The 14,889-nt window shown below is 45.0% G+C and overlaps 1 protein-coding gene across 1 annotated transcript; it reads right to left on the bottom strand.

The window, feature by feature from the left end:
- Positions 1-264: 264 nt before the first annotated feature.
- Positions 265-1,164, bottom strand: LOC103632217 (uncharacterized). The gene is made up of 2 exons (XM_008654038.2): positions 673-1,164; positions 265-538 (listed from the first exon to the last, which is right to left on the bottom strand). The coding sequence occupies exons 1-2, from the start codon at positions 949-951 to the stop codon at positions 458-460; spliced, it is 360 nt and encodes a 119-aa protein (XP_008652260.1). The 5' UTR covers positions 952-1,164; the 3' UTR covers positions 265-457.
- Positions 1,165-14,889: the final 13,725 nt, after the last annotated feature.

Raw genomic sequence — 14,889 nt, 5'->3', positions numbered from 1 at the left:
ACAAGCTGATCGATATGGTTGCACATATAAAATCTCACGCCCCGATCAGTCCACGACTCGACCCAAGACACTATCCGTTGACAATCATACATCATCAACCCAAATTACAATGGACAAATCTACCTTGTGTTCACAAAACTTGTACCTCCTGTCAACCTCTCGAGTCTTGAGCCCTCCTACTAAGCATCAGATCTTTGTCACTATTCTACGGCACGTCCACAAGTAAATGTGTCTATATAGTCGACATATTAAATCTAATCACCATGATTATATAACGGGATTTTTATACTGGTACCTCAGTTTCGCTACAATACTCATTTCTACCCTTAGTTTAAGTTCATACTCAGTATTGCCCATTCATTGTCTCCTTTGGTCAGCAATACACCCGCACGCCGTTTCCGTCAGCACAGACCCACTCAAATCTTTCCACATTCTTCTACAGCTTCCTCCACGTCGTCTAGCACGTGTTGCTAGGCCGCATTCCTTCTCCCTCCCCGAAGCACCTCTTCTCCTCCAGCTCCACGGCACGGGAGAGATTCTGAGCAAAAAACAGGTTTGTATAATTACCATTAGAACCACATTTCATAGACTCAGCTGAACTCACAATTTATAGACAGTGATAATTATAACAGGAAGACAATATTGTAAGCGGCAAAAATCCAATTATCTCACGGCACGGTGGCCTGCTGGCTCTCTCCGAGCGGGCTGATCTCCAGCGGACGCGGGCTGCTTGTTCTCTGGCGTGGCGTGCGCGGCCTGCTGCGCCTCCGACGAATGCATGAGCTGGAGCAGCCTTCGTGCGCCCCCACCACCATTGGCGGACCGTGTGCTCGCCTGATTCATCCGGCCCCGCCGCCGTGAGGCTCCTCTCCGTCGGCACCGTGCAGCCTCATCTCCCCGCCCGTCTCTGCGTTGCCCGTGCCCCGGCAGCGTGCCCCTCCCTGCCACCATGGGGCTCCTATCCGCTGGCACCGCGTGGCCTCGTCTCCGCGCCTGTCTCTGTGTTGCTCGTGCGGTCCTGCCCTGGCAGCGTGCTCCTCTCTGCTCCACGCCCACGTTCCTGCACCTGACCTCCAGCTATGTGACGTGGATCTACGCCATGCTGATCCTGACGAGACTTGAGCCGCACGTTCCTCTACGTGTCGTTCTGGTGCTTCTTGTGGCTCTGGCTCTGTCTTTTTGCCAGGACTCTGGCTTCGTCTAGCTCCTCTCCTCATGCCGCACACTCAGGGGCGGAGCCAAAGGTGGCCCGCAGGGGCCAAGGCTCCTCCACTCCACGAGGCTGAGACACGGATAAGAGAATTATATATAGTCTAAATTTTGTATATCTAAATATATATACTCAATTTTATGCAGCGCAATTAATTAAATGTTTAATATAGTGGTTGGTAATATATGATCTATAACTCTGTTGTAGTATACCAACCAAAGTCTAAAACAGATAGAGTATAAGATAAAATATTCGTTGATTGACCAATCGATGCATGAAACGTTAAACCTAATTCGCTTGCAGACGCTGATATCTGAACCTCACTCCTTTATGTTCATCCTATCGTCGGGCTAGACAGCTGCCGATTGCCGCTGGCCACTTGACTTGTGAAAGGGAATTAGGCTTACACCTATTTCCTAATTGATTTTGGTGGTTGAATTGCCCAACACAAATAATTGGACTACCTAGTTTTGCTCTAGTGTATAAGTTATACAGGTGCCAAAGGTTCACACTTAGCCAATAAAAAGACCAAGAATTGGGTTCAACAAAGAGAGCAAGGGATAACCGAAGTGTGCCCTGGTCTGGCGCACCGGACTGTCCGGTGTGCCACCGGACAGTGTCCGGTGCACCAGGGGACTTCATGCTAAACTCTTCACCTTCGGGAAAATCCAGAGGCGCTCCGCTATAATTCACCAGACTGTCCGGTGTACACCGGACAGTGTCCGGTGCCCCAGAGGAGAGCGACTCTGGAACTCGCCAGCTTCGGGAATTTGCTTCGCTATAATTCACAGGACGTGTCCGGTGTACACCGGACTGTCCGGTGAGCCAGCGGAGCAACGACTACTTCGCGCCAATGGTCACCTGCAGAAGCATTAAATGCGCGCCAGAGCGCGCAGAAGTCAGGCACGCGCGAAGTGGCACACCGGACACCCTACAGTGCATGTCCGGTGTGCCACCGGACATCCAGGCGGGCCCAGCAGTCAGAGCTCCAACGGTCGAACCCCAACGGTCTGCTGACGTGGCTGGCGCACCGGACACTGTCCGGTGGCGCACCGGACTGTCCGGTGCGCCATGCGACTGCAGCCTTCCAACGGCCACTTTGTGGTGGTTGGGGCTATAAATACCCTAACTACCCCACATTTATTGGCATCCAAGTTTTCATACTTCAACCACTTACAAGAGCTCTAGCATTTAATTCTAGACACACCCAAGTGATCAAATCCTCTGCAAATTCCACACAACGCCTTAGTGATTAGTGAGAGAGATTTGCTTGTGTTCTTTCGAGCTCTTGCGCTTGGATTGCTTTCTTCTTTGATTCTTTCTTGCGATCAACTCAATTGTAACCAAGGCAAGAGGCACCAATTGTGTGGTGGCCCTTGCGGGGAAGTTTTGTTCCCGTTTGATTGAGAAGAAGAAGCTCACTCGGTCCGAGGGACCGTTTGAGAGAGGGAAAGGGTTGAAAGAGACCCGGTCTTTGTGACCACCTCAACGGGGAGTAGGTTTGCGAGAACCGAACCTCGGTAAAACAAATCCGCGTGTCACACTCCTTATTCGCTTACGATTTGTTTTCCACCCTCTCTCGCGGACTCGATTATATTTCTAACGCTAACCCGGCTTGTAGTTGTGATTAACTTTGTAAATTTCAGTTTTGCCCTATTCACCCCCCTCTAGGCGACTTTCAATTGGCATCAAAGCCCGGTGCTTCATTAGAGCCTAACCGCTCGAAGTGATGTCGGGAGATCACGCCAAGAAGGAGATGGAGACCGGCGAAAAGCCCACTACAAGCCACGGGAAGGCTTCATCGGAAGAGTCCCGCAAAAAGGGAAAGGGGAAGGAGAAGAAAGCTTCTTCCCACAAGTCGCATCGGAGTGGCGACAAGATAAAGAAGATGAGGAAGGTGGTCTACTACGAGACCGACACTTCATCACCTTCCACCTCCGGCTCCGACGCGCCCTCCGTAACTTCTAATCGCCATGAGCGCAAGAAGTTTAGTAAGATCCCCTTACATTACCCTCGTACTTCTAGACATACTCCATTACTTTCCGTTCCATTAGGCAAACCGCCAACCTTTGATGGTGAAGATTATGCTAGGTGGAGTGATTTAATGAAATTTCATCTAACCTCACTCCACAAAAGTATATGGAATGTTGTTGAGTTTGGAGCACAGGTACCGTCCGTAGGGGATGAGGATTATGATGAGGACGAGGTGGCCCAAATCGAGCACTTCAACTCTCAAGCCACAACCATACTCCTCGCCTCTCTAAGTAGGGAGGAGTACAACAAGGTGCAAGGATTAAAGAGCGCCAAGGAAGTTTGGGACGTGCTCAAGACCGCGCACGAGGGTGATGAACTCATCAAGATCACCAAGAGGGAAACGATCGAGGGGGAGCTTGGTCGCTTCCGTCTACGCCAAGGGGAGGAGCCACAAGACATGTACAACTGGCTCAAAACCTTGGTGAATCAAGTGCGCAACCTCGGGAGCAAAAAATGGGATGACCACGAGGTGGTTAAGGTTATTCTAAGATCTCTTATTTTCCTTAACCCTACTCAAGTACAATTACAACAACAACAACAACAAAGCCTTTTGTCCCAAGCACGTTGGGGTAGGCTAGAGATGAAACCCCGTATGAAAACCTCAAAGCTCAACCCTCAAAGAAAACAGGGGAAACAAAGGCAAAGGAGAACCGAAAACGACGAAACGGGGGAACACATAAAAGAGATAAAACCCACAAGAACCAGCAAGGTCTAAATGGGCACAAGAAAAGGTCAAACGATTAAGGAGGAAAAGCGGAACTATAAATCAAGGTTCTGGCACGTGAATTGCACACTTCCACCCCTTCCTATCCACGGCGAGCTCTTTATCAATATTCCACTCCTTCAGGTCCCTCTTCACTGCCTCTGTCCACGTCAAGGTTGGTCGACCTCTACCTCTCTTCACATTCTCGGGACGCCTAATTATTCCGATATGCACTGGTGCCTCTTCAGGTCTTCGTTGGATATGTCCAAACCATCTCAAACGATGTTGCATAAGCTTCTCCTCAATTGGCGCCACTCCTACTCTCTCTCGTATGTCATCATTCCGGACTCGGTCTCTCCTTGTGTGGCCACATATCCAGCGCAACATACGCATCTCTGCCACACACAGTTGTTGGACATGTCGTCTTTTAGTGGGCCAACATTCTGCTCCATACAACATAGCCGGCCGGATTGCTGTCCTGTAGAATTTGCCTTTTAGTTTGTGTGGCACCCGGGGGTCGCATAAGACACCCGCCGCTTGCCGCCACTTCAACCATCCAGCTTTAATTCTATGACTGACATCCTCATCGATGTCTCCATCCTTCTGAAGCATTGATCCTAAGTAACGAAAAGTGTCTTTCTTGGGTACCACTTGCCCATCAAGACTAACATCGCCATCTTCATACCCCATGGCACTGAAATCACACTTCATATACTCCGTTTTAGACCTACTAAGCCTAAAACCTTTTGCTTCCAGCGTCTGTCTCCACAATTCCAACTTTTGCGAAACACCACTCCTACTCTCCTCAATAAGTACCACATCATCGGCAAAAAGCATACACCACGGTATATCTCCTTGTATGTCCCTTGTGACCTCATCTATCACCAAAGCGAAAAGATAAGGGCTCAAAGCCGACCCTTGATGTAGTCCTATGTTAATTGGAAAGTCATCGGTGTCCCCATCACTTGTTCGGACACTTGTCACAACATTAGTGTACATATCTTTAATAAGATTAATGTACTTTGTTGCTACTTTGTGTTTTTCCAAGGCCCACCACATTACACTCCTGGGTACTTTGTCATAAGCCTTCTCCAAGTCTATGAAGACCATATGCAGGTCTTTCTTTTGTTCTCTGAATCTCTCCATAAGTTGTCTTAGTAAGAAAATGGCCTCCATAGTTGATCTCCCGGGCATGAAACCAAACTGATTTTGGGTCACGCTCGTCAGCTTTCGCAGGCGGTGTTCAATGACTCTCTCCCATAGCTTCATTGTATGGCTCATGAGTTTAATTCCACGGTAATTAGTACAACTTTGAACATCTCCTTTGTTCTTGAATATTGGTACTAATGTACTCCGCCGCCACTCGTCGGGCATTCTGTTTGTCCGAAAGATGGTGTTGAAAAGCTTAGTCAGCCATACTATCGCTATGTCTCCAAGGCATCTCCATACCTCGATAGGGATACCATCAGGGCCCATCGCCTTTCCTACCTTCATCCTTTTTAGCGCCTCCTTAACTTCATATTCTTGTATCCTTCGCACAAAACCCCTGTTGTTGTCATCGAATGGTTCGTCCAATTCTATTGTAGAACTCTCATTCCCTCCATTGAACAATTTGTTGAAGTACTCCTTCCATCTATTCTTGATCTCTTCATTCTTCACTAATAGTTGGTTTGCTTCATCCTTGATGCATTTGACTTGGTTGACATCCCTTGTCTTCCTTTCACGAATCTTGGCCATCCTATAGATATCCTTTTCTCCCTGCTTTGTGTCCAACCGTTGATAAAGGTTGTCAAAGGCTTGACCCCGGGCTCTACTAACCGCTCGCTTTGCAGACTTCTTCGCTATCCTATACTTCTCTATGTTTTCTGCACACTTGTCATGATGTAAGCGTTTGTAGCAATCTTTCTTCTCCTTGATAGCCTTTTGGACATCTTCGTTCCACCACCAAGTGTCTTTAACTTCCCTTCTGTTTCCTTGACTCAGCCCAAACTCTTCTGAAGCTATCTTTCGGATGCACATCGCCATCTTCCTCCACATGATATTTGAGTCTCCCTCTTCTGCCCAAGGGCCCTCCTCGATAACTCTCTCCTTGAAAGTTTGGGCCACATCCCCTTTAAGCTTCCACCACTTTGTTCTAGTGACCTTGTTATGCTTATTCCGTTGTAAACGAATCTTAAAACGGAAGTCAGCTACGACAAGCTTATGTTGGGTTACCACACACTCTCCAGGTATAACCTTGCAATCTAAGCAGGCATGTCTGTCCTCTTTTCTCAAGAGGACGAAATCAATCTGGCTAGTGTGTTGGCCACTACTGAAGGTCACCAGGTGGGATGTCCTCTTCCTAAAGAAAGTGTTTGCTATAAACATGTCATAGGCTAGGGCAAAGTTCAGGATTTCCTCTCCTTCTTGATTCCTAGTCCCAAAGCCGAAGCCTCCATGCACACCCTCGAAACTGGTGCTAGATGTACCCACATGGCCATTGAGATCTCCTCCTATGAAGAGCTTCTCGCCAACTGGCACACTACTAACCATGTCCTCCAGGCCTTCCCAGAACTCCCTCTTTGAGTTCTCATTAAGGCCTACTTGAGGAGCATACGCGCTGATAACATTGAGAACCAAGTCCCCAATGACCAGCTTGACTAGGATGATTCTATCTCCTACCCTCTTAACATCTACTACTCCATCTTTAAGGCTCTTATCGATCAAGACGCCTACTCCATTCTTGTTTGTTGCAGTCCCCGTGTACCACAACTTGAAGCCTGTACCTTCCACTTCCTTCGCCTTCTGTCCTTTCCACTTGGTCTCTTGAACGCATAAAATATTTACTCGTCTCCTCACCGCAACGTCAACTATTTCTCGTAACTTACCTGTTAAGGAACCTACGTTCCAACTACCTACACGGACCCTAGTTGGCTCGACTAACTTCCTTACCCTTCGCACCCGCCGAGGAAGATGCAAAGACCCTTGCTCATTTTCCACTACACCCGGGCGTCGATGTAGCGCGCCACTAAGGATGCGACGACCCGATCCTTGCTCATTTATCACCGGCTCCAGATCAAGAGACGGCGCGTCACTTAAGGGGTGACGGCCCGGCCCTTGCTCATTTAACACCATACCCGGGTTCCGATATGGCGCGTCGCTAAGAGGGTTACGCCCCAACGATTTTCTTTGTGGTTTCATCTCCATAAGATTTGGCTGGTTTTTACGTTGGTTTGCCGGACCTAACACAACCCTCCTCCTTTACCGGGCTTGGGACCGGCTATGTTGAAACGACTTAAGGAAGTCTTCCAATCAACATAGGCGGAGGAAGTAATCAGGAATTTTGTGAGCTTTGAGTTTATGATCAAGGGCTCACGAAAGATCAACGAGCTTGACGGCCCCTCCACATCCGAAGCACAACCGGTCGCATTTAAGGCAACGGAGGAGAAAAAGGAGGAGTCTACACCGAGTAGAACACCCATCGACGCCTCCAAGCTCGACAACGAGGAAATGGCGCTTGTCATCAAAAGCTTCCGCCAAATCCTCAAACTAAGGAGGGGGAAGGACTACAAACCCCGCTCCAAGAAGGTTTGCTACAAGTGTGGTAAGCCCGGTCACTTTATAGCAAAATGTCCTATTTCTAGTGATAGTGACAGGGGCGACGACAAGAGGGGGAGAAGAAAGGAGAAGAAGAAGTACTACAAGAAGAAGGGCGGCGATGCCCATGTTTGTCGCGAGTGGGACTCCGACGAAAGCTCTAGCGACTCCTCCGACGACGAGGACGCCGCCAACATCGCCGTCACCAAGGGACTTCTCTTCCCCAACGTCGGCCACAAGTGCCTCATGGCAAAGCACGACAAAAAGAAGAAGGTTAAATCCAAATCCTCCACTAGATATGAGTCCTCTAGTGATGATAATGCTAGTGATGAGGAAGATAATTTGCGTACCCTTTTTGCCAACTTAAACATGCAACAAAAAGAGAAATTAAATGAATTAATTAGTGCCATCCATGAGAAGGATGACCTCTTGGACTCCCAAGAAGACTTCCTAATCAAGGAAAACAAAAAGCATGTTAAAGTTAAAAATGCTTATTCTCTAGAAGTTGAAAAATGTGAAAAATTATCTAGTGAACTAAGCACTTGCCATGAGACTATAGACAACCTTAGAAATGAGAATGCTAATTTGTTAGCTAAGGTTGATTCCATTGCTTGTAACGTTTCAATTCCCAATCTTAGAAATGATAATGATGATTTGCTTGCTAAGATTGAAGAATTGAACATTTCTCTTGCTAGCCTTAGAGATGAAAATGAAAAATTGCTTGCTAAGGCTAAAGATTTTGATGTTTGCAATACTACCATCTCCGACCTTAGAAGTAAAAATGATATATTGCATGCTAAGGTTGTAGAATTAAAATCTTGCAAACCCTCTACATCTACCGTTGAACATACTTCTATTTGCACTAGATGTAGAGATGTTGATATTAATGCTATACATGATCACATGGCTCTAATTAAACAACAAAATGATCATATAGCAAAATTAGATGCTAAAATTACCGAGCATGAACTTGAAAATGAAAAATTTAAATTTTCTCGTAGTATGCTTTATAGTGGGAGACGCCCTAGCATTAAGGATGGCATTGGCTTCCAACAGGGAGGCAATGTCAAACTTAACGCCCCTCCTAAGAAATTGTCTAATTTTGTTAAGGGCAAGGCTCCCATGCCTCAGGATAACGAGGGTTACATTTTGTACCCTACCGGTTACCCTGAGAGCAAAATTAGGAGAATTCATTCTAGGAAGTCTCACTCTGGCCCTAACCATGCATTTATGTATAAGGGTGAGACATCTAGTTCTAGGCAACCAACCCGTGCTAAGTTGCCTAAGAAGAAAACTCCTAGTGCATCAAATGATCATGACATTTCATTTAAAACTTTTGATGCATCATATGTTTTAACTAACAAATTCGGCAAGGTAGTTGCCAAGTATGTTGGGGGCAAGCACAAGGGATCAAAGACTTGTGTTTGGATACCCAAAGTTCTTGTATCTAATGCCAAAGGACCCAAAACCATTTGGGTACCTAAAGTCAAGAACTAAAAATGCTTTGTAGGTTTATGCATCCGGGGGCTCAAGTTGGATCATCGACAGCGGGTGCACAAACCACATGACAGGGGAGAAGAAAATGTTCTCCTCCTATGAGAAAAACCAAGATCCCCAACGAGCTATCACATTGGGGGATGGAAACCAAGGTTTGGTCAAAGGATTGGGTAAAATTGCTATATCTCCTGACCATTCAATTTCCAATGTTTTTCTTGTAGATTCTTTATATTACAATTTGCTTTCTGTATCTCAATTATGTAAAATGGGCTACAACTGTTTATTCACTGATGTAGGTGTCACTGTCTTTAGAAGAAGTGATGATTCAATAGCATTTAAGGGAGTGTTAGAGGGTCAGCTATATTTGGTAGACTTTGATAGAGCTGAACTCGACACTTGCTTAATTGCTAAGACTAACATGGGTTGGCTCTGGCACAGCCAACTAGCCCATGTTGGGATGAAGAATCTTCACAAGCTTCTAAAGGGAGAGCACATTTTAGGATTAACAAATGTTCATTTTGAGAAAGACAGGATTTGTAGCGCATGCCAAGTAGGAAAGCAAGTTGGTGCTCATCATCCACACAAGAACATCATGACAACTGACAGGCCACTGGAGCTCCTACACATGGACCTATTCGGCCCGATAGCTTACATAAGCATCGGCGGGAGTAAGTACTGTCTAGTTATTGTGGATGATTATTGTTGGGGACTTGTTCTCAAATGCTATGAATCAAGAACAAGGCAACATAAAATGTTAAGTATCAAAAGCCCTTCGTCCTTCAAATCATTATTCCCCTTCGGATATAACGAATTTAGGACGAAGGTCATGAAGGACGTACCTTTATGACCATGATAAAAAGTGGAGAACATTCAAACAAAATACAGAAAGTAACATAATTTCTGTAAACATTATTCTTAATCTATTTCTATTTGTATTACTTGTGTAAATAGAGATAAATTACAAATGTACCTTCGGCTTGAAGGAAAGAAAATACAGGCGTGGCGCAAAAGTGAATGCCAAGTCAGCGTGAACAGTACGGGAATACTGTTCACCTATTTATAGGCACGGGTCGTAGCCCATGCAAGATTACATTAATGCCCTTTACATTTATCAATAACTCTATAGTAATTCTTCGAGGTATAATCTGGCTTTTCATCTTTAAATCGGTTTCCCTTTCCGCCGTTATGCCGAAGCTCTTCTGCGCATAGCTTCGTGATCGTCTTATCCTTCGTCGTGATTGTCGACTCAGTTAAGCTTCGTCTTAACCATGCCTTTGTATACTCGCAACTTGACTTCGAAGGTACCTGTTCACATATTTCTTTTGGAGAACATAGTCAATTACGTTTTTGAGGACCTTCGGAAGCCGAAGGCCCCCAACAGTAGCCCCTCGCAATATTAATTTGCTGTAAAGATAAATTTATATTGCGAAATGGACGAAGGCTATGAGCCGAAGGTCCGAAAAAACACCTTCCTTTTGCTAGAATAGCAACAGTCATTGACAAGCGGGACCCTCCAGTTTCCGACATAATGGGTGTATAAATAGGGGCTCGCCACAATTTATTTGGCACGCTCTCTTGCCACCTGTTTTGCCTGCTCAAATAGCTTTCTGCCCACAAATATTTGGTTGCCTCCCTAGTTTTAAGCTTCAGAAGCGAGAGGCAGGAATTCCGAAGGGATGTCTGAGGATAAGAAGGTTGCTGCCGAAATGAAGCTGAGCCTTTCTGAGGAGAAGAATCTGGGCTTCATTGAATCAATAGCAAAAACAAATACAGAGAAAATTACTAGGGAGATTTTGGAAGGCTTATCTGAAGATACTGGTGAAAGTGATAGTTATGATGCAGACAGTGGGGGTGAGGATTCCGAAGATCGACCATGGCGACCAAGCCATTCAGTCTTCGGAAAATCAACTATTGGGCAAAGTCACCTTGAAAACTTGAGGGGGAGATATTTTCGAGATATGTCCATCGTGAGGGCAGATGACGGAGAGAAGACTGTGCCGACTCCCGAAGATAATGAAGTCGTTATCTTCCGAAGCTTTTTTAAAGCTGGGCTACAATTCCCTATAAGCAGGTTTGTGGTAGAAGTTCTGAAAATATATCAGGTTTACCTTCATCAACTTACCCCTGAAGCAATAATAAGAATGGGAATCTTCGTCTGGGCTGTGAAGAGCCAGGGCCTAGAGCCAAGTGCGAAAAGCTTTTGCAATATACATGAATTATTATACGAAACGAAGCCCTGGGGTAAAGAGCAATATCATAACAACTTTGGTTGCTACAGCTTTGGTGCTCGCTCTAGATCAAGCTGTCCCGTGCCAACCTTTCGGAAGAGATGGCCCAGAGAATGGATGAAAGAATGGTTCTATGTAAAAAATGATTTGAAGGTTTGAGAAGATATTAAGGATGTCATCATGTGCCCCATTTGGTAGCGCTTCGGACTCCGGAAACCGAAGGTAGAAATGGATGAAGTAGCCGAAGAATGCCAACGGGCCTTCGGCGTAGTCTGCTCTTTTATTGGGACAAGGGATTTGATACAAGAACACATTGCCTTCAGAGTGTGGCCTCTTGCAGACAATTGGGAAATGCCGAAAGAAACTGTTAAAGAAACTGACGAAGGTGGGCTAGTCAGGCTGAAGTATACATTCAAGTACGGAGACAAGTTCGTTGAACCAGATGATGATTGGTTAAAGAGCATTGAGACTGTAAGTGATGAATTGCTTGGGGTATATTCGAAGGCCGAAGACACTGCATTGTCAGCGGCCTTCGGAGGCCGAAAAAAGAAAAGACTCAACCGAGTGTTTGATGCAATCGGTTTTGTCTACCCCGACTATCGCTATCCAATGCGGGGGCAAAAAAGAAAAGGCACAACTTCTGCGAAAGAAATTGCTGCGACTGCTCCTAGCGAGCCAGCGCCGAAGAGAAAAAGGGTAAAGGTTCTCACACACCGGCCACACTATATTGAACCAGCCACTGTGCCTGAGTTCGCCGGTGAGACCTCTTCGGCCACCGAAGCTAAAGAGCCAACCCTGCTGCCAGAAGTCAAAGAAATGGCCGAAGTGCCAGCGACAGAAAAGATGGAAGAACCAAAGACAGAAGAAGCGAAAGCATCGGCTGAGAGAGTGAAAATATCAGAAATTTTAAGTCCTTCAGAGGAAATTGAAGCAGCAAAAATTAAAAAGGGGCCAACAGTGACCCCAAAAAGAAAAAGAATGGTTAATGTGTTAGATATTTTGGAAACAATTAAACTTCCAAGCACAACCCCAAAGAAGACTGCTGAAACTTCTGAGGCGCTTGCTGAAGTATCCGTTGCTGAAGCTCCGAAGCAACAGACTGGAGTTGAAACCGGGCCTTCAGAACCAACCAAGGTAATACCTTTGGAAGCAGAAGAAACAAAATTTGCAAAGGCAACCGAAAAAATGAAAATGTCAGAGCCAACTTTGGTTGAAGAAATTGATACCGCTGCCCCCGAAGCATCTTCCAAAATATACGATTATATCGTGCGACATGCTTCGGGGAAAAAGTTATCGGAAGAAGAAGTTTTTGAAGCTAATCACTATGCCAAAGAATTGAAATATCCGAAGGGGGCACTAGTGTTCAATGGGACGAACGAAGAAGATTTTCTATACTGCCTCCCAGACAACAAAGAATTATTCGTCTGTCGGGAGATGGCTAGAAGTATGGGGTTTCCGAAGCTTGAAGCTGGATTATGCGCTATGACGAAGGACGATCTTGCGGATAGTCTTGCGTACAATAGCCTGAAGGTACGAGAACTTCGCGTTTGGAAATTTTATGATTTGCAACCCATTCTTTTATTCTTATACCAACTCTTTTACATATAGGGTTTAATACTAAGCAACGTGTTGAGAGCGCAAAAGAATGCCGAAGACGAGAGCTATGAAATTGCTTTCAACAACCTACGATCAGGGGTTATTAAACTGAGAAACGAAGCTCTGGAAAAGGATAAAATTCTGCTTACATTGGTGGACAAGGTAAAAAAGGACGAAGCTGCCTCAAAGGCCCAGGCCGAAGCCCAAAAACGCGAAATTGAAGATCTTCAGAAACAGCTAGCTAGAGCCAAAGAAGAACGTATACTTGAAGAGACAAAACGAGAGCTTAGTGATCAATGGGCCAATCATTTAGAGATAAGTGTTAAGGAGCTTCGTGCATCCCAGAGAAAATGCTATGTTAAATCCATAGAGTGCGTTAAGAAGATAAAATCCAGCTTCGCCAACGTTGGCGCATTCTCTAGTGAAGAGAATTTCTCAAGAGGCAATCCTGAAGGTCCAATGGAATGAATCAGTCACGAAGCAGAGGCCTTCGAGGAAATCCTGAATAGCCGCGGTGACATCTGCGCTTTTTCGGGTGCTAGAGGGATTGCTGCTATTTTGGAGAGGAAAGGTTGCGAGCATGTAAAATCTTTAGCGCAGTCCGAAGCTACCTTGTCCTCTGAAGACATTAAAGACCCCTCAGCTGAAGCAAGCATGGTCGGCGGAAAATTCTTCACCGATATCTGGGACAACGGCGGCCGAGAAATGGCGCAAGAAATTATTCAAAAGAGTGAAAAAGGTATCCACGATGCTAGAAAAGTAGCAGAAACTGCCGAGAAAAGTACAGAGCCCGAAGGGCAAACAGGTATTAATTAGTGGTTTTTATTATGCTGTAATTTTTAATTCCAGACTTTGTTCGCGGTTTGTAATAGTAATATAGCCGTATCTTCTCTTCCCTCAGAACCTGCTGAGGCATCTCCGGGCCCCCACCCGAAGGGGGATGATGAAATTAGAAAAATGGCCGAAGCCATTATGGACAAGGTTGTCGACCAGCTACTGAACGAAGCTGCGAAAATAGTTCTTAAGGAGGATTGAACGCTATTGTAGAAACATTTGGAACGTAACATGTGTAATACATTGTAACTTTGAATGTAATATATAATCTATTTATAGTTTTAATTCTTTACGATGCATGAAATTTTGCATACATACCATTTTTTGAGCCTTCGGCGAAAAAACACCTTCCCTTCTTTTTATGCTTCGTGAAGAAAATCTTTTCTATATCACAAGAATTTGCTTACTTCTCTGATGAAGAATATCCAAGCTTCGTGAAATATTCTCCGAGGCTATAAAAAAGTTTTGTGTTGCCTCTCTAATGAGGCTACACTTCATCTCGATTTCTCTTTTCCAAAATATTCTCCGAAGATCAACACTGTATCCCCTTCTTGTTCCACATGCAATATGCTGTATGATGCTTATGTTATGCAAAAATGATGTGATGATGTTATGTTATGCAAAATGATATTTGTGCCACAGATATAAGTCCCTGTAATAGAGCACACATACTTTTTATATCAGCGCTGACTTTTCGCTGTAAGCCTCCCTTAGGAGCTCCTTCGCCTTTTACTTTCAGCGGAATCAGCGTTTATTTTTCGCTGTAAGCCTCCCTTAAGAGCTTCTTCGCCTTTTACTTTCAGCGGAATCAGCGTTTATTTTTCACTGTAAGCCTCCCTTAGGAGCTTCTTCGCCTTTTACTTTCAGCGGAATCAGCGTTTATTTTTCGCTGTAGGTTCAGAAAACTTACACTGCGCTCCCTTAGGAACGACTTTTCACTGTTTTGCAGAATTTGCACTGTGTCTGTTAGAACAAATTTTTGATAATACAAAGGTCCTTCATGCCACCATAAATTCGTATGCTTCGGCAACTCAAGCCTATGGAAAGGACATATTTTTATTATGGTAAAAGACGAAAGTGTTACAAGAAATTGAAAAACGATAAAAGACACTTAAACTTCTCATAATTGTTCCTTATTAACAAAAAGGTAATACTGAATGTAAAAATGCGAAAAAATTGCTGTTGAGGTAGGATATTTATCAATAAATGTG

Source organism: Zea mays, chromosome 7 (assembly GCF_902167145.1).
Source record: "Zea mays cultivar B73 chromosome 7, Zm-B73-REFERENCE-NAM-5.0, whole genome shotgun sequence".
Classification (NCBI taxonomy): domain Eukaryota; kingdom Viridiplantae; phylum Streptophyta; class Magnoliopsida; order Poales; family Poaceae; genus Zea; species Zea mays.
The sequence above is the reverse complement of the archived record's forward strand: the minus strand, read 5'-3'. Positions and strand labels throughout refer to the sequence as shown.

Coding starts and splice junctions, on each gene's coding strand:
- LOC103632217 (XM_008654038.2), bottom strand. CDS start 951: ATGGTGGCAGGGAGGGGCACGCTGCCGGGGCACGGGCAACGCAGAGAC. Junction 539..672: donor AGCCAGCAGGCCACCGTGCC/GTGAGATAATTG, acceptor TTTTTTGCTCAG/AATCTCTCCCGTGCCGTGGA.